Here is a 19,602-nt window from a genome sequence, read left to right as displayed (position 1 = left end):
CACAGACCAAGGAGGAGAGCATGTATTTGTGTGTATGTGTGTACAATACGCTTGCATGTCATTTTTACTGCCCCCACCACCCCAATTGATAGAGTCTGATATTTAGACCCGGTCTTCCTCTGCTGGTCCACAGAGATGTTACCCCTCCCTTTTCTCTCCACTGACCTACTGGATGTGAACTGGCCTCTTATGGCTTTAGGAAACAACAGAGGTCCAACTCCAAAGCTCTCCTGTAACTAAGTGCTTCCCTTTAGTTCAAACAACCGCTACCGGTGAGAACTCACAGATCTGAGTGGACCACTGTGTGCCACAACACACATCACCGAGGCTGAAACTTTTCATGTTTGCCATCTGATCGCATGACCTTAGCTGACAGTTTGCCAAGCTGTCGTGAAACTGTAGATGTTATAATTCTGGGGTCAGCGTTGCCAATAAACTTTTGAGGTTTAACTTTCTCTTTTATATAGGGAATCTTATATTTAGTATGATTTTGAGATCAATTTTTTTCACTTTTTACTGGACAATCTTACTACACTTTTAATTCCCTCAAGAGAAACATGATAATAGAAACATTCAATTAGAACCAGAGTATTTGCAACTACTATATAGAAGTGCCTCAAGTGAGAAGCATTGGTTAAAAGACGCTACAGGTCAATATGGTTGAAAATTTTGTTTTAAATATATCACCATGAAATTTTACTAGCTGATTGCTTTCATTGAGACAATTGTTTTTTGTATTACAAGTTAAATGGAAATTTATATGCAAAAGAGGCATTGTCTGATGCTAAATTTTGGTGAATTTAGGAGAAATCTCCAGCTGCAAATACACAAAGTGTAGTCAAATAAACACTTAAATATGTATTTTGGATGTTTTCTTTCCACTAGTCATAAATTAAAAATAGCCCAAGATCTCAGAATTGACCAGTACATACCTGTAGCGTCTCGACTTATATACCAAATACACTAAGATGCAACAAACTGCTCTAACGCACCATAGACACATAGATGCAGAACAGAAAGCCATTCTATATTATTTCTGGTCTTCACTTCCGCAATAAATCCTTATCAACATGTAATGAAACTACCATGAATGCAAATATCAGCTGTTGTAATACCAGGTTATGGCTCTTTACTGTAAACAACAGGGAGCCGGTGGAGTAGGATGCAGATATCCATGATAATCAGTACTTTTTTACATTTATTTAAATGTAATTTAAAAACTCTTTGCATGCTCGAAGGCTTACATCCCTGAGTATATTTTTTTGCAGCAACAGGTGTGTTGTGCAAGCGCAGAGCTGCATACAGCATTCACTCACATGGGGGTGTTGACCTCAAAGTATGTGTCATAAAGGTGAAAATGAAGATTTTACTGATACCACAGCCGTAAAGAGACAAACAGGAAGTAATGTGAATAACAGGGTTGCGCTTGGATGCTGTAATAAACCTCCGCTAGATGTGCAATTAAAAAACAACACATCTTCATATCTGATACCTGTGGTAAACAACAAAGCGTGTAAACATCTGCTGATAAGTTTATTCTTTCTATTTATATTTTTCAAGCCTGACACATGACTTGCTACGGCAGTTGTTATTTCTCAACAGGAGGAGATGATTGTCGTCAAACTGATTGTGTAATTGAACAATTTCTAAGAAGAATAGACAATCCCTTCCTTTGGTTACACAGGAACTGTATGTTGTCATCTGGCAGGCAGGAGGCAAGCAGTAAGGTCTCTACTATATTTAAAGCTTGTGTTTTTCTCTTTGGTGAAAAGTTATGGTAATAGTATTAATTAGGACTCATTAAAGCACCACAGAGAGAGAAAAGCTGTCCATTAAAAATGAGGCATTGTTTACCTCGTGGCTATAGAGATAAATCAAAGCTAAGTTTACCCACAGCTGTATAGATTTGAAACCTGAAACTTGGACTTGAGACACAAAAACAAGGACTTGAGACTTTACTTACACTTGACTGGAAGCCATGTGCAGCATTTATGATGGTAACTATGTTGAATTTGCTTTTATACAACCAAATCAACTAAATATGAGTATCATCCCCACTTTATGGAACAGGACCCTGGTCTCAGATTTAGAAAATAACACTTTTGCATAACACAACTTTGAAAAAAACAAAATTTAAACGATGAGTTAACAGAAGTTTAATGGTCAGCATTCTGACCTGAAAGCTCTGCACTGACAAGACTCGTGACAGTGTGTGATAAGTGTAAAGGTTGTATAAAAAGGTTTTGGAAACAAGATTGAGTTGCGTTATGTCTGATAAAATTGCCTCAAATGATGTCACTTGAGTTGGCATTTGTTGGCTCTCAAGATGACAAGTTTGAAAAAAAAATCTGGGGGTGTTGAGTTAGCTAGAAGTGAGGTTACCAGAGCTCTGTAGCCCACTCTTCATCTCTGCTTGAAGATATCGGCATGAGGCTATGTAAGCTGCTTCTAGGAACACATCCGAATCTCCTTACAAACTGTTAGAGTTGCATTGTTGGTAATGTAGGTGCCAGGTTTTGACAAGGATAAAAAAAAATTAAAAAAAATTCTGGACTACCTGAACTGCAAATCAGCTTAATTACAAAAACACCTACAAGTACCTTTTTAAAGATCACTGTACCTTTAATCTACATGCGGTTGACAGGTGGTTGATTTAGTCAGAAAGGATGTTGAGTTCAGGCGTTGGCTCAGTAGAGTTTCTATGGGTGGAGCCCTCAAAGACCACTGACAGATCCTGTCGTGTCAATCTGAACTTTAGGGACAGTGAACAGGATTCCATGCTTGCATCCCTAATTGTCACTTTTCAGCGCAGTTTTTATATCCATCCAAATAAATGAACCAAGCGCAAGATTAAAGATATTTGTCCTTTTGTGATGTTGAATTGTAATCACATATAAATGTTTTATGTGTTCTGTCACACCAACTACAGCCAGTGAAGTCAGGAACATGACCTCAAATCACCTTTTCGCACGCTTTAAAGGGCTGACAGACATCAACAGGTCACACTGGCTTAATTAATTGTCCCCAGTGACAGATGCAGACATTAAAGCAAGATAACGTCCAGGCACAAAAACATGTGCCTTCGTGTCTCAACTTCCTCAGCGTTTATTAAAAAACATGAATCATATAAAGCATCTGAAAAAGCAGAAGTTCTCAAAAATGGTATTACACTACACAGCCTGTGAGCTCACAGAGGGGGGCTGTGTAGTGTAATAGCTGTGCTTTTCCCCTCACTGCGAGGGTGACACACTGCCCATCAGCTCCTCTGACAGTAAACAAGACACCAAAGGCTTTCACATCACAGATGAATCTATTCTGATATTATACAAGTCATTTGCATGAGTCAAAACAAGATGACATGGAACATCACCCCAGATAAAAGCAGCTTAAAAGATAAGATGTCAAAACACCATTATATTGTGAAGCCTGAGGAAGTTAAATAATTTGTAATAATATATTTTTTTTAAATCTTCATATACAAGACACAGACAAGTATACAGATACACGGTGGGCATGCATAGATGTAAACATGTTAACAGTTTAAGCTGTTAGAACCTAATGACCTTCTGTCAATCATCCCCATCCGAGCCCACGGAGCAGGTGCCCTTCAAAATAAAACATACTCCCTCCATTGTCCTACCTGCAGTCTACTGTCCAGCATCCATAGTATCCGTATGGTTCCAAAGAGTCCAACCCAAAGTGCCTCCTGCTCAGCGTGAATGCCATTCATTCACCACACACACCACGGCTTAACAGAAGAACCCACATCCTGGGCACGGCAGAGCGGTGCAGCGAACACGAGTGAAATCAGGCGCTGCTATCAGGTCGTAGCTCTAAAGACTTCTGCGCTTCACGCACACACTGCGCCTCACAAACAGGAAGTGTTTGAGAGAGGTGCATGTGAGCACAATGAGGGAGGCTGCTAGTGTGTGTGTATGTGTGTTTGTGTGTGTATGTATCAGTGGGAAGTGCAACTGTGTGTGTTTCTGCATGCGTGTGTGTGAGGTTGCATGTGGATTTTGAAGGGATGTTGGCCCCTGAAAGGAAGTCATCTGTTTGGTGTGTTTGTTTTCATGCTATTTTCACACTTGTGTGAGTAAAGTGTCTTTGTTTGGGTGCTGTGGCTTTGTTCATTATTTTCTGAAGCCAGGAAAGTATTGGCAGTACTGTTAATTGTTTTTCAGTGATTTTGACCGATCAGCATTTAAAAAAAAATCAATGATGCCATTAAAGCGGCGGCCCCAGTAGCTCACCTGGCAAAGCATACGCTCCATAAAGGCTGATTCCTGAGACCTGGGTTTGATTCGGACCCACAGCCCTTCGTTTTGTCATCCTCTCTCCTTCTACCTCTTTTCCTGTCTATCTACAACTCTACTATCTAATAAAGGCAGAAAAAATAATTAAAAATAGTGTAAACACTGGCGTCCCAGTGGCTCACATACAACTAATGCCCTGTCCATGTTTCAGCGGACTCGGCTCTTCAGCCCGCGGTCCCTTTGCTACATGTCTTCCCCTCTGTCTCCTTCTCTCTGTCACTATCCAATAAAGCTTTAAATATATATATATATATATATGTGTGTGTATATATATATATATATATACATATATACACACACATATATATATATATAACCTTTAAATGAAAAGAAAATGATGCAAATGAACAAACAAGATCAAGAATTGTGCAATTCTCAGTAATAATATGTATATGTGTGTGGGAGGGAATAAAGTGGCCCTTTGTGTTTATTTCCTCAAAGTTTTTGAAGTCCATATCCCTCTCTCTCTCTCTCTCTCTCTCTCTCTCTCTCTCTGTCTGTCTGTCTGTCTGTCTGTCTGTCTCTCTGTCTGTCTCTCTGTCTCTGTCTCTGTCTCTCTCTCTGTCTCTCTCTCTCTCTCTGTCTCTCTCTCTCTCTCTCTCTCTCTCTCTCTCTCTCTCTCTCTCTCTCTCTGTCTCTCAGTCAGTCAGGGAAACACAGTGATCTTACTTCCCCCTCCTGCTTTGCCTGTCATTTACATTTCATGTATTAGTGCGACTGTGAATTCCCCTTCTCTTGAAGTGAGGGAAATGTGGTGTCAGGCCATACTAAACCGTGACAGTAAACACTAAGAGTATTGCAGCTTGTGTACTCCTAAACTGACAATTAATTAATTACCATTTTTCAAAAAAATATATAAAACACACCATTATGTGAATGAATGAATGAATGAATGAAACCGTGGTTTTAATATTTTTAAGTTCTAATGAGTAAAGTAAAGTTGATCATCATTGTAGAACACAATCCTTTTTCAAAATGTATTTGATACACGATGTTAAACAGTGTGATCTTACTTGTCAAAGAAACATATTTCTATTGTAACATTTCATCTGTTGTGTTGCATCAATTTTGCAATTTCCAAATTAGTCATTAGATGTAGTTGACACATTTCATTATGTCTCACAGTAAGAATGGTTTTGTTGGGCTACACAAGTACCGAAAAAATCTTCCCACAGTCTCATAGTTCTCATAATTGTATAGCAGGCTAAAGATATGTTTCATTTCTTGAAAGGTTATATTAATGGTTGTTTTTTATAAATGTGTGATTGAATTTGTGCTAATTGAAAGATAGTTCAGTTATTTTTTTATAGTGAATCTCTCTTTGTTTCCCTTGCACAAAAGGGGGAATAAATAACAACATCAACATTATATCAGTATCAGCATTAGTTATTGATAGTTGGCCGAATTGTTATTTTAAACATTGGTATCGGTATCGGCCCAGAATTTAATAATCAGTGCTTCTGTGCATTCTAACTTTCCATAAGAAGACATAATCTGACTTGCAGCCCGGAGTTATCCCGGACATTGAGTGCTTCCCTTATTTAAGTGATGTAGAAGTGGAAAAAACCAAGCTAGGTTGAATTAAAATAAAATACAGATCGTTTATATGTAGGCAAAAAAACATAGAAAGTAAGACGGTGGCTGAAGTTAGGGAAGTAACTAAAAAACTAGATGTCTTAACAAAGAAACGTGATAATAAGGTTTAAAGTGGTTGAAAATCAAGAAGCGGAGGCTTTTCTGAGAGACTAAAAGAAGAAGAAAAGACCACACTGCTGTTCTTTTCACACTTCAGTTAATTTCAATACGAAGATGTGTTGTCTTTAGGTCTCTACATGAATTTCTAGCTTCTCTATTTTGGATGTTCAGCATGTTGTTGTTGAAATGTGTTTCCTTGAACAGCCTCAAAGCTCACTGTCCGCAAAGTTTTTGTTTAGTTGTTTTAATAATTTCACTTCTGTGTTACTCTGTATCCTCATGGAGGCGTTCTGTGAGCCTTGACGGGAGACAGTTCATGATTTCCAGCTAAGGGATGTCCAATTATTTACATATTATGCTTTGAAGCACACCTGTTGCATTATTTGGTTTTGCTGTAGGGTGTACATTTTGTGAAGTCCAGCCTTTTCTGGTTGACCTATTCCACCCACAGCAAGAGGCCAAAGCTGTCAAACCTCTAACTGGTGTTATTCTCAGTGAAGTGAGATAAGATAACATTCATGTTCTGCTTTCCATGTATGCAAATAGCTAATAACCTGTAATAATCCTGTGTTGTTTATGTGAGTGGAGCCACATTTGCCTGAGGCCTCTTCGCTGTTTTTCCTACAAATTTCCTAACACACTTAAAGACAATTCTGTAGCTCAATATTTATATAATGTTGTAGCCTCTGCTTTGAGTTGTGTATGGACACATTTGCTTAAAGAAGTACTTTAAAGTGAAATATATAATTTATATTTATATAAAACAAGTTCAAATGGGAATATATGGCAGTATTATAAGACTTCTATTTGATCCTTACTCAACATTCTTATTTCCAGTTCATGATGATGTAATATGTATTAACATGATGTGAATAATAATAATAATAATAATTATTATTATTATTATGTATTTTTTGTGTGATTTCATGATGCACACGTGCCCTTTTTCCCTCGGATAGTTCCATTAAAAATCTCAATACTTAACCCACTGGAGTCTATCTATTTACTGAAAATACACATGTGTTATTTACAGTAATAACTTTATTTATATATGATATGTAGACAAGCTGAGAAAGCCAGTTGAAAGTGCAATCATAGGATCTTTCAGTGTGTGCCATTTTTGTTTCTAGACCATTTTTAAATTGTGAATTTTCTTTTTACAATGAAAAAATTACTATTTTTTAATTAACATGCAAATAGACTTTTTGTAGTTTTATTATTTATTATTTTTTCTGCTGTTTTTGTGTGTATAAATGGTTAAAACAAAGAAGGCACATTTCCATAGACACCTGTGTCTTTTGTTTGTATTTTCGGTTCCTGGCAGCTTTATACTTTGTAAATTAAAATAAAATGAAAAATCTGACTGATGGCCAAGATTGTATCGAGAAAAAGGAGCCATTCATATGATGTAAGGGCATACTGAAAGATGCTAAACAGAGACAGAAACGAATGCATAGGAAGTTGACAAATTTGAACCAAAATCTCCTGGACTTCAGAGGTTTAATGCGTCAGAACTGAGCGCTGCAGTCTTGTGGTACAGACCTGCAGCAGCCAATCAGCTTGGTGCTCGTTAAACAAACGGTGTTCTGCCTCCACCGCCTGGGAGAAGTAGAAGCCACCGCTCGGTGTGCCTGGTGTTTCTTTCTATGGGCGCTAGATAGCGCTGTTACTTCTATTGCCAACATTCAACAGGTCCAGTGAAGCTGCAGCTGCACCAGGATGGACTGCAGGAGAGGAGCCACAATACAGAAGGGATGCAGTTATGTCTGTTATGGTCTGGTTTTTCTTTATTTTCAAAGATGTATTGTGTTTGCATGTAAATATAAGTGTTTAACTTAATTTAATGTCCTAATGAAAGCTCTATCTGCTACCCAGTAATCTAGAAAACACCTGAAAACTGTATCACACATTGCAAACGGGAGTTTAACATATATCAAGCAAGCTTCCACATTATTTCACATTTTCTTGCATAGGATATTTTATTTTTAAAGGAACCCTTTTAAATCAATCAAATCGTTTAGGTGGCAATTATTGCATGTTGTGTTGGGTTTATGAGTTTCAAAGAGACTTCTGGTTGACACAAGTCACTTTTTTTATTTTATCTCATAATAATGTGCCTTGATTAGACTTCTATATAGTATATAGTAGCAAAATACAAATTATACCCTACAGCATTTGCATTCTTCAGAATTTTAGTAGCCTATTTATCACCAGGTAGGCTACTACAAATCACTTTGACCGTCTCAAGCATTTATTGTGTTAACTGTGAAAACTAGAATAATCGTTATCATTTTACTATCATTTGTAATTTCCCTAATGTGCTTTGCTAATGATTTATGTCTTTGGTCGTATATCAGGTGTGGTTCATATGAAGTTGTGTGAAATCACTGCTACGTTTGTTACAGTTGTTTTTTTTTTTCTTCTGCGGTAATTTGCGTCTCTGCGCACGTCAAATCTTCTGACGCGCCACCAGTGGATGTCGTTGTTCCGCCTGGTGTCACCCCTCGAGATGAGCTGACCTAAAGCTGTGCCAAGCAAGATCCGATCCAAGAGAGGGAGAGAGAGAGAGAGAGGGAGAGAGAGAGAGAGAAAGAGAGTGAGAGATTGTGAAAAGACCGGCAGGAGGAGTGGGACTTGCTATTAGGACACTAGCGTCTCTTAAATCCAGCCGCTCCTCTGTTTTTACGCAGTAGATTTGAAGAAACAAACAACAAGACGGATTTTGACATCTTTTAAAATTATTCCCAGGTAAATCAATTTCACATGACCTGGTCTGCATGTGGTGTGTGTGAATGTTACTTTTATATCTCTGTCAGTGTTTGTTTGGAGAATGTTTGCAGACTGCTGTTCCATCACCAAACTTAACTCTCTCTCCCTCTCTTCCCACGCGTTCGCTGCTTTCCCTTTCCTCCTTCAGCGGCAGAGACACTTGGGGACCGAGGGACCTACCATGATAAGGGCTGTGGATATTTTGCTGACTGCGCTGCTCGCCGCGTCCCTGTCGTGCCGGAGCGCGTTCGGCGGCTACGGGATGAGTCTGTTCGCGGCGCAGACCTCTCCTCCGGACCCCTGCTACGACGAGCACGGCAACCCGCGGCGCTGCATCCCGGACTTCGTCAACTCCGCCTTCGGGAAGGAAGTGAAGGTGTCCAGCACCTGTGGGAAGACGCCCAGCCGCTACTGCGTGGTGACATCCGCAGAGAAAGGGGACGAGAGGACCAGGAACTGTCACACCTGCGACGCCTCAGACCCCAAGAAGTACCACCCTCCGGCGTACCTGACGGACCTCAACAACCCGCACAACCTCACCTGCTGGCAGTCTGAGAACTTCATCCAGTACCCGCAGAACGTCACCCTGACTCTGTCCCTCGGGAAGAAGTTTGAGGTGACTTATGTGAGCCTGCAGTTCTGCTCGCCTCGACCCGAATCCATGGTTATTTACAAGTCCATGGACTACGGGAAAACTTGGGTACCCTTTCAGTTTTACTCGACCCAGTGTAGGAAGATGTACAACAAGCCGAACCGGGCCGTGATCACGAAGCAAAACGAGCAGGAGGCAGTGTGCACGGACTCCCACACCGACATGTACCCTCTGACCGGCGGCCTCATCGCCTTCAGCACGCTGGACGGAAGACCGTCGGCGCACGACTTTGACAACTCCCCGGTGCTGCAGGACTGGGTGACGGCCACGGACATTAAGGTCATCTTCAGCCGGTTGCACACTTTCGGCGACGAGAATGAGGACGACTCGGAGCTGGCCCGGGACTCGTACTTCTACGCCGTGTCGGACCTGCAGGTCGGAGGGAGATGCAAGTGCAACGGGCACGCGTCTAGGTGCGTAAAGGACCGGGATGGGAGTCTGGTGTGCGAGTGCAAGCACAACACCGCGGGGCCGGAGTGCGACAGGTGCAAGCCGTTCCACTACGACAGACCGTGGCAGAGAGCCACAGCCAGGGAGGCCAACGAGTGTGTCGGTAAGTCCATCCCGGAGCGGCTGTCTCTGGTGCTCTGATGCTGAGCAGAGCTGCTGAATTGTAGGCTATTTGTGGTGGCTGCACGGGCTGGTGTGTTTATAAAATAAAATGTGGAAATATTTAATATTTATAGGGAAAGAGAGGTTAATAGATGCATGGATTTCATGTTAAATCTATGAAATTTGGGCATGCAAAATTACGCGATTTAATGTTCAATAACATAAAAAATCCATAGTATTATTATTTTTAATAATATAATAATAATTATAATTATAATAATAATAATTGTGTGATATTTTATGATTTATATGCGACTAATTTTACAGTTTCAATGCATTAAAGCCAAACTTGAACAGCTCCTTTAAACATAAACCACAGCAGAGACACTTTTTTTTCTCATATTGTGGCTCTCGTCTACAAGCATAAAATCGGTTTTAAGTCCCATGCAACATGAAAATGCAATTTGAAAGTCCATTTAGTTTACTGCAGGCCATAATGGAGGCTTTAAACCACCTCAAACGGGACCACTGAGCCTAATCGTCCACAGGAACATTCTCATAGCAGAAGACTTCACCGCTGCAATAAAGCGATGCCTTTTAATTTATCTCAAGAATCCTGCAACAAAACCACCGCACTGGAAATTGAACACAGATTTTTTTTAATATATATTATAATCACATAATTATTTTCCCACATCAGAATCTGAAAGGATGCATCAGAATGTCAGGTGTTGTGCTAGAGAATAAAAATCTAGATGAATAATTATGAATGTATAAATTATTATAGTATAGTTATAGTATATAAGTATATTTATTATATAGTATATTATAGTCAAATCTTTTTCATAATTGTACATTTCAAAAAATGCTAATTTGCTTAGTTTTATTTCATTAATTAACTATGTTTTAAATGTTGTTGAAACAATTATCATTATTAATTGGGAAAAACAACCTTAGAAAATGTAAATATAACTTCCATATATGTCATATTTTTTATCCTAAATTTAAAGCAGGTGTAACGACAATAAAAAAGAAAAAAACTCTGATCATATATTTTTGCTGCTCTTTGTGTCTGAGAGCCAACATGTTTCATCAGCTGCTGAGTGATCAAAGTTACAGTAGTTTTATTACAGCCTGGCACAGACACGAAACTGTAGATTACAGATATACTGCAGAACCCTGGCCAGCTTTCTGTCATTTTAAGTGCTGGACTTGAGATGCAGATGTAGTAAGAAAAGAAGCTTCAAGTTGTGAGAAGTGACTGGAAGATTGTTGTGTGCACCAGAAAAATTGTAGGATTTTTTTTCTGTTTTCAGTTAGTTCCAATTTATTGTAATTATCGGACAGGAAAATGTGAACATTGCAGAGTGAATAGTGAATAGTGAATTTTTACTATTGCTCTGGCTGCTGCTGATGAGGTGTACAGTGAGGAGGATGATGAGAACCAGCTCGAGAAACAGAAGGAGATGTTGATGATAGAAAATAAAAACCTCAGTGTGACTCCCTATATATATTTCCCATTCTGCTGCTGCAGGTCTGCGGGGGGAAAATAAGGCTCTATATTGTTTGACAGTCACAACACATGTCAGCCACTTTGACACACAGCAGCTGTTTAAAAGCTTTTTGTTTGCTGCCGTTGTCCGTATCTAAAGCTCTGACATATTCTCACTGGCAGATGTGACGGTATTGCAAAATCAACAGGCGCAGCAGTTTTGTGGAAATATCTACATTCTGTTCATACTGTGTGACTCTGTAGACACTAAGAATGGGTTAAAGAAAGCAATGAAACCGAGGATTGAAGTGCTTTTTACTTTCAAAATGTTGGTTATTGTCAGTCTGCATGCTGCATGCTTTTTAATGGAGGTCCACTGACTCTGCTGATGGATTTTCTCTTCACTTAATCCAGCCTGTAGATTAATATCAGTTATACTTTAATATATTTAACACATGAGACACTTTTAAAAACTGTATTTCAAAGGGAAGAGAGTGAGAATGGAGAGAAAACAAATGAAGTTTTAAAGAACTGATATAGCTTTCAAATCCTCCTGCATGTTTTTATTATATTTAAGAATCTCATCTTAGTCTTTGAGAATATTTTAAGAATATTTAAATTGTTATTTGGCCAACATTTGAAGCACTCCGCAATAAAGAGTCTTTATTAAAGACTGCTGTTGCGAAAATCCCAGCATTCATTACATATTTCATTGCCCAGTAATTGCATTCAGAAACATCAAATAAACAGTAAAGGTCGAGGGAGATTTTGAATTTACAGCTTTAAAATATCTACATGATATACAGCAATGCATGTGCAGGGGAAACATGCTTAAACACAAGTCCTAAACTCATATAAATGAATATAGTCCATATCCTTGACACTTTGTTTTATAATTCGTTTCATACTCGAGCCATAAAAGCCACTCATTCTCTGCATCCATCATGTTTTCAGCAAGATATTTAGTTTTTGTGTAAGCAATGGAAACGTATGTGCAAATGCAGAATATTGAGGAGAAGAAGAAATCACACCTCTTTAAGGGTACTGAACAATAGAAGGTGGTGTGTTCGATGGATGTGTATTCAGCAGGACAGCTTTAGTGATCACACCGACATCCGAGAGTTTGTCGTTGAACTCCCCCCAGTGACAGCGCCGCGAGTGTCTCATAAGGATCTAGTTAGCACAGAAGTGTTTCTGTGTGCAGTAAAAAACAGTCTGGCACCTCGTGGTGTCGGAACTGACGTCAGATCCTCTGATATTCCCTCATCTTCACTTCCCCCCAAAACAGAAAAAAGCCAGTTTGAAGACACAGGTCCATTTCTGTGTTGCTCTTGAAGTGCACTTTGCTGATTACTTCCATCAGGATCTTAAAGGACGCTCCTGAGTGTGCACCTCGATCCATTTGGGTTATTGACTCTCCACAGGAAAGGAAACACTAATGCGATGGGTTCAATAACCAGCAGCACAGGCACAGCAGAGACATGCTTCAGCGTCAGTTAAGAGGTGTTAATCTGCTGTGAAGGTACAAGGTAGTTTCACTTTGAGAAAATGATGGATGCACCATGGCCTGTAAGAACGCCCTTGCAAATATAGAAAGACACTGTTTCAGCAACTTGTATGACAGGGATTTAAATTCTATCAATGCAAATTAACTGTAGATGTAATTTTCATCAGGTTTGTGCAGTTTACTTTGTATGTTGGGTAAAAAAAAAAAAAGAGGAGAAAGTGTCTTGAATAATTCAGGCAGATTAGAAAGACGGCTTGAGGGCATGCAGAATGAGGGGACTGCACCACAGAGAGATGCAGGGACAGGAGGAGGGGCTGGAGATGGAGCAGGACGACAATAGTGAAAATGAAAGAGACAGACGTAAGAGAGGGAGGGGGCGTATGATGACACACATGAAAATGTGTGAGGGAGTGGAACAGGGAAATAAAGGGTCTGTATGAGTGACATTTCCATGGCCCTGTGGGCCAGCGGAGTATTTTGAAAATCGTCTTTTTTTCCCCAGGCGCCTCTTATTGGTCAAATGGGAATGTTAAGGGACAGGAAGAAACTTTTTCTCTCCTTCCAGTTAAGAAATTCAGAGTATTCTTGGTGCGTTTATAGCATAACATATCAGGGACTTGGAAGACATTCTCTTCTTCTGTTATTACTCTTTTATTCCTGTTTAAGTCTGCTGCTCCGGAAGCCCAGTATCAGCCTGGTAATTTGAACGGAGATGATGCCTGTTTTGCCTCACTATATCAAAATTTAAAAGTCAGAAATCACACTGAAATGTTCCCAGGTGTTGTTCAGACAAATCTGACTGACAGGAGAGAAATTTGTGGTGCAGAAAAGTTGACATGGTTGATTTAATACCCATTAAAATAATTGAGTTTTAAAGCCACAACCACTTCTATAGGAAAAAAAGTTGTTATTTTGCCTTGGGATATGTGAGTGTGCTTCCAGCTTCCAAAATCCTATACATGAAAGAAAATGTTGAACAGGTCTGAGCGCCTTCAACTAGATGTAAATATTAACTCAAACAAAATTTCCAAGCAGACATAAGTAAACACTTGAAAACAGCTGTGGGCATACTGATGCTTGGTGTATTTTTCTTGCTCTCATGGACGACTGCCCGAACCCTAATGAGCTCTGAGATAATTTCAGAACAGCTACAGCAGAGTTTGATAACAGAAAAGTTTCCAGTGACAGTATCAGCAACAATCCATTTCTGGATTTTGTGCAGGTTCTCTGACAGAATTAAAAAAAAGAAGAGTTTATTACTAACCGTTGTGCACCAACGTTCAACTCCAATATGACTTAACATAGAACTAAATGCCAACAACAGACAGACTTTAAAGGAATGCTTCAATTGCAAACTGACCACTTGTACATCAATAACAGACCCCCTGTTACCTTGAATTTGTGTAGAAAACTTTTCTTTAATGCCTCCATGGTGAATGGAGGATTCCAAAATGGAGAAAATGATTAATGAATTGAAGTAAGCAGCTAAACTATAACACAGCATCTGTTTACAAAGTCTCATACAACTTATGCAGTATAATCCAAGTCTTGTTTATCCAGTCAAATGTTCTCAAACACATGCATTTTGATAAATTTCTACTATTTCAAACACCACTGGATAAACCCCCTCAAACTTGTGCAGGTATACTACTTATTTGTGTAAATTCCGATGAGTGGCTTTGGTTTATACCCTTGTAAGACACAGTGGAAGTGTTTGGGAAGGACCGAGCATGTGACTGGATGAGACTTGGATTAAAACACACTCCAAATTTACTTCAATTCATGAAGAATTTTCTCTGGCATTGGATTTTCCATTCACCGTGGAGGTATGTGTGACAAAAAACATTTTCATCACCATTTTGCAAATTGATTATTCATTAAAGCAATGGTTGTACAACAGATTAAAAATGATTTAAAAAAAGTTACTATGAAGGGTGTACCTGCACGTATCAGATAATGACAATCAAACTGTTATCAAGTCTTAAAAACAGGTGGCAGAATCAACAGCATTATCGTACCAGTCAGATATGTATCACGGTTTGCATATAAGAGCGACTTTTGCTTAACCTACATCAAGTGTATTCGAGGGACAAAGATGTTCCACAGTGTTTCTTCAGATGCCTCCTTAGTGTCATGTTCGTTCGGTACCTTTCAGACGTGACTGAAGGTCTGGTTAATGTTTGAGCGGCTCACCGTGCACCTTTGTAAACCGGCATCCTTCATCTTCAAAGGTGCCGGTGGGATGCGTTGTTAGTCCCGCTCACTGCAAACAAAGCTGGGAATAAACTGACAGAGTAGCTTTGCACTTTGCACCGCCTTTCTATTCCTCACCTTCACTGCTTCACACTGACGTGCACACACCTGTTGGCATGCACACGCGTGCACACACACACACACACACACACGCACACACGCAGAGTTTTCTTCAGGTCTCAAGCCGCTAGTTCAAACAGGGGGGAATGCCCTCTGTCTCACTTCGAGAATCTCTTTTGCTGAGCTCTTATCAGTGTTTATGACTCGTTTTGTAAACCGCTGCAAAAATAAGTCGCTCATGGTCCAGACGACCGGCTCACCCTTCTGTTTTAGATTTTGAGACCTGTTATATCTCTCAGACAGACAGAAACATGGCCACAGAGCCAGCATGACTGCAAGGCTGACGGTACGGTATATCAGGCAGCTGGAACCAAGCACAGACAAGACACACGCACACACACAGACATGCGGTAAGAAAGGTAGTAAAAATTAATTTGTAAGCCATCTTACTGTTTATAAAGTTGCACTCCAGAAGTATGCCAAATGAAGGCTTTCCTGCATGAGGAAAAGAAGCAACAAAATGAATATTATATTTAACCTATAAGCTTTTTTTTTATATGTAAACCCTTTTGTAATCATCAGCATTTTCATTTAAAACTGTATTTTAATTACAGTTATATCACCGTTACATGTAGCTGGTTACTCTCCAACACTAAGACAGGGGTTGCATGTGTTTTTTTCTGATTGTGTATGTGCGTGAGGGGTTAAAGTGAAAGGCCTGACACTCTGCTCTTTGACAATATTGCTGAGAATCTATGCCAGGTATTTAAAAGGTGGTTGCATTTGAAATCTAAAGAACTGGAAGTTCAGGAGACAGCTGTTGAGGAATGTCACAGTACTGGAGCCCGACTGTACGTATGATGATAATAAAACATATGATGATAATAAAAAAAATACATAGTTGGTTAAATTTATTGATCGTTCAATGGTATGTGATATGATATGATATGAACTATTACAATCAAATGACTTTTATAAAACTGCTACTTTGAGCAGTTCTATAACCAGAGTTCTTACAATCCCAGGAGAGAGATCATTTATAATTAGAATAATTTAGGCTCGAATGGAAGCAATAGATGTGACAAATAATGCAGATACTGTGGAGTATGTCGAAGCATGGAAGATCTTGAAGCTATTAATGTCAGTGTTTGGCAGCAGCCATTTGAAGCTGGAATTTTGGAGCTAGTTGTTGTTTGTTGATGAGATTCCAATTTTGCACTGATAATAAATTCTGACAGGCCTTTTAAAATTGGAAATGAGTTCCTATCAAAAAGTGTCTGAGGGCGATGTACAGATGAAACAGCACACAAAACAGTAATTAGAAAGTGTTTGTGTCCGTTTGTGTTGAGGGAGAAATACAAGGAAGGCTGCCACCATTCATAAAACTAAATACAAAACACATCTGTAGCTGTGTTTTACTAGAGCTATGTACATGTTGTTTGCTGCAGTCTCCGGTTTGGAAAAGATAATTTTCATTACGTTCAATTTTCCTGCCTTTGACGAAGCTCAGGTCGCACTGCTTGGGGTGATGGAATGTGTTCACTTGTCAAAAACACAAAATCTGCTCTGAAATTTCACAGCCAGTGTGTCTGTTGTTGGATTCAGGGTCCTTTGGGCAAAGTGAACATTGCTGCGGCCGTGGTTTTGTTTCATTGCTTTGGCTACAACACATAATGCAACACAGATCCCACTCACAGTGTGAGTCCGCATTTTTAGCCAGTGTGAGTGTGAGTGCACGCTCGTACCAGAAATGGAACCTCGACCTTGTTTTTGAGAAATGGTTTGGTCGGAAGCCATACTGCCTCTGAAGGAAAGCCATATTGCGTTACTCTGTTGGCTCCTGGCCTGCGCTCACTTCCTCTTGTCACCCTCGCTGGTGCTTGAACTCACGAGGACTGGGACTGGTTTATCACAACATCCAACTCAGATTGTCCTTATCATCATCATTCGCCCATTTATGACCAGAAATATAGCTGCTGCATACCTGTGGGTGAAAACATGCTCTGTGTGTCTTGCATTTTAAAATGTTTCCATCCAATCTGCGGTGCGCTCTTCCAGCAGCAGCTGGTGATAATTGGTGCGGCCAATGAGATCCAAACGGATCTTTTCCCTCTTCTTTTCCATCCTTCAAACACAACCCCCTCCTCTCACATTAGCTGCAGAAGTAGCCCACATACACACACTTCCGTACTATGTTTTTGTGCTGTCAGGTACATCCTCAAGAGAGAAATCTGGGCGTACAGCACTCCACACTAAAGATTTTCAACAATCTGATTAATCTTTTTCAATCGACAGACATGAAGTAGGCTTCTTTTACAGCGATGACAGCTGTTTCATTATTTTTATTGGAACCCCTGACATCGCCGAAAGCTAGATCATAGCTGGTCGCCATAGGTGCAAAAAGTTAAACGCATTACAAATTCACCAAAGCGAACATGACTAGGATGGCTCCCAAACATCTGCAAAAGTGCTGCTAGCTGCTGCAGAAAAGGTGTTTGAAGGACATACGGGCAAGATTTTCACACACTTACACACACGCTACTCAACAGGTCGCTCCTTGTGTTTAATTCCCTCAGCGACAGACGGACAGAAGATGCTCTTCTCAGTCTCTGTTGATACCTGTCCCTGCCGTCTGCCACTTACCTGTTTATATTTCTGTTTGTGTGCTCGTGTGAGTGTTCCCATGTGTCTTTCTTCGCCGCCAGTAGGCCTTGACATTATACAGTGTATCTCTTTCTGCTGCAGAGAGTGTGTGTGAGAGATTGTGCAAGCGCGTGTGTGTATTTTAATCTGCGTTGTCTGCCAGTGGGAGTTTACGCAAACAGTAATTCTGTCCAGGATGTGAGCAGCTATTCAAGCGCCCAAGGAGACGTCTGTTAATGAACTAATTGGCGACTTGATGCCACAGTGAAAGCTCGTCTTAGCTGAGGGAGGATCTGTGTGTGCTGTGGGTTTGGCATGGACTGCAGGATGAGTGTGTGGGTGTGTGTGGGTGAGATTGAGCAGGAGAGAGACAGAGGTGTTTGTGTGTAATGGAAAGGTTCGGGTCGAGCGGGTACCAGATGATTAGGGGTAATTAAAACCCACGCCAAACAACATCAGCATGTGTTCAAACATCAGACACAAGACACTCCGGTGCGTCACTCATCGGCTCTATGAATCACAGCCCGCCTGTCTCTCAGAAATATCGAGCAGCCACATTTTACACCACGGAGTAAACGCTGTAACGCAGAGGTGACAGAGGCCAATCAGGGAGGACACAATATGTCCCATTTCACTGAAAAAGAACAGTAGAACATGTTCTGACAGGGTTTAGCTTCCTGACTGGTTTGGGGATATGTGTTTAAAAATTCTTGGTAAAATCCCTTTGGATTCAACAGCTGGACACAATCTGCACGTAACAAATGTGCAGAGCTTTTGTGTTGCGCTGAAGCTTTATCCCCAGAGGAACTGTTAAGAAAATTCACATATTCTCTTACGCCGAAGGCACAAAATACATTTTTGCAGTTAGCTGATTTGAGATTTTATTGAGAAAAACAGCTCTTATCTTCAATACGTCTCTTTTCCCCCCTTTTACACGACAGGAAAAAGCTGTGCATGACCCAAGTGGTATTACTGGAAGATTGATGCTTGATGAGAGACTTTTACTTTGGCGACCACTGCAGCAGTTTCACTACTCTGCTGATTTAGCCAAAGAAATAGAATAAGACTAGAACAGACAATCCCATTCAAATCAAAATAGCTGCTAATTCGCTGTGTTCTGTTACAATTGCAACAGTTGCAACTATGTTCGGCTCATTTTCTGTAATCAGTGTAGCATTAAAGTACAGTGGAATTTTTAAACTAATCCCCCGCATTTCCAGCCACTTGGATGAGCTGAGCAAAATGCAACTCTATCTAGCTAACAAGCTAGCCATCTGTAACCAAATCTGCTGACACACTACAGACTCGTAGTGGACAGTTAAAAAGCTAATTAGCAAAATCAATGGAGTAGAATGATAAATATCTTCTTATTATTCATTCTTCTTCATTTATATATTCTTCATCCTTGTTAAGATCTTCCACCTGCATTACCCACAGGCGGCAATCTCCATGTCTGAGCAGGGAGGCAAACCAGGAAGTGCCTTAAGCTGCATTCTACCGAAAATTCCAGTAGGGGGTGCTAAGTTTGGCTGCAAAAAAAATCTGTCCATTCATTTCAGTGCAAAATGAGAAAACTTCTCACTTGATTTATTACCTCAGAATTTTTTTTTAGAACAACACTATAGTCTCAATCGCTAGTAAAAAATCTTCTTCAGGACGATTT

General features: G+C 40.1%; 2 protein-coding genes across 3 annotated transcripts in view; one reads left to right on the top strand and one right to left on the bottom strand.

Moving 5' to 3' along the window:
* pik3r5 (phosphoinositide-3-kinase, regulatory subunit 5) overlaps positions 1 to 3,722 on the bottom strand; it is a 28,265-nt gene extending 24,543 nt beyond the window's left edge. Inside the window, exon 1 of the mRNA XM_059325999.1 lies at positions 3,641 to 3,722. The gene's annotated coding sequence lies outside the window, so the exon portion shown is untranslated. The remainder of the gene's footprint in view (positions 1 to 3,640) is intronic.
* Positions 3,723 to 8,640: 4,918 nt separating this feature from the next.
* The window catches only part of ntn1a (netrin 1a), a 68,576-nt gene continuing 57,614 nt past the window's right edge, over positions 8,641 to 19,602 (top strand). For both annotated transcript variants that reach the window (XM_059339959.1, XM_059339949.1), the window contains exons 1-2: positions 8,641 to 8,759; positions 8,929 to 9,985. In XM_059339959.1, the coding sequence (XP_059195942.1) occupies positions 8,962 to 9,985 (1,024 nt within the window). In that variant the 5' untranslated portion in view covers positions 8,641 to 8,759; positions 8,929 to 8,961. The remainder of the gene's footprint in view (positions 8,760 to 8,928; positions 9,986 to 19,602) is intronic.

The sequence above is a fragment of the Centropristis striata genome, chromosome 1, assembly GCF_030273125.1.
Source record: "Centropristis striata isolate RG_2023a ecotype Rhode Island chromosome 1, C.striata_1.0, whole genome shotgun sequence".
Classification (NCBI taxonomy): Eukaryota; Metazoa; Chordata; class Actinopteri; order Perciformes; family Serranidae; genus Centropristis; species Centropristis striata.
The sequence above is the reverse complement of the archived record's forward strand: the minus strand, read 5'-3'. Positions and strand labels throughout refer to the sequence as shown.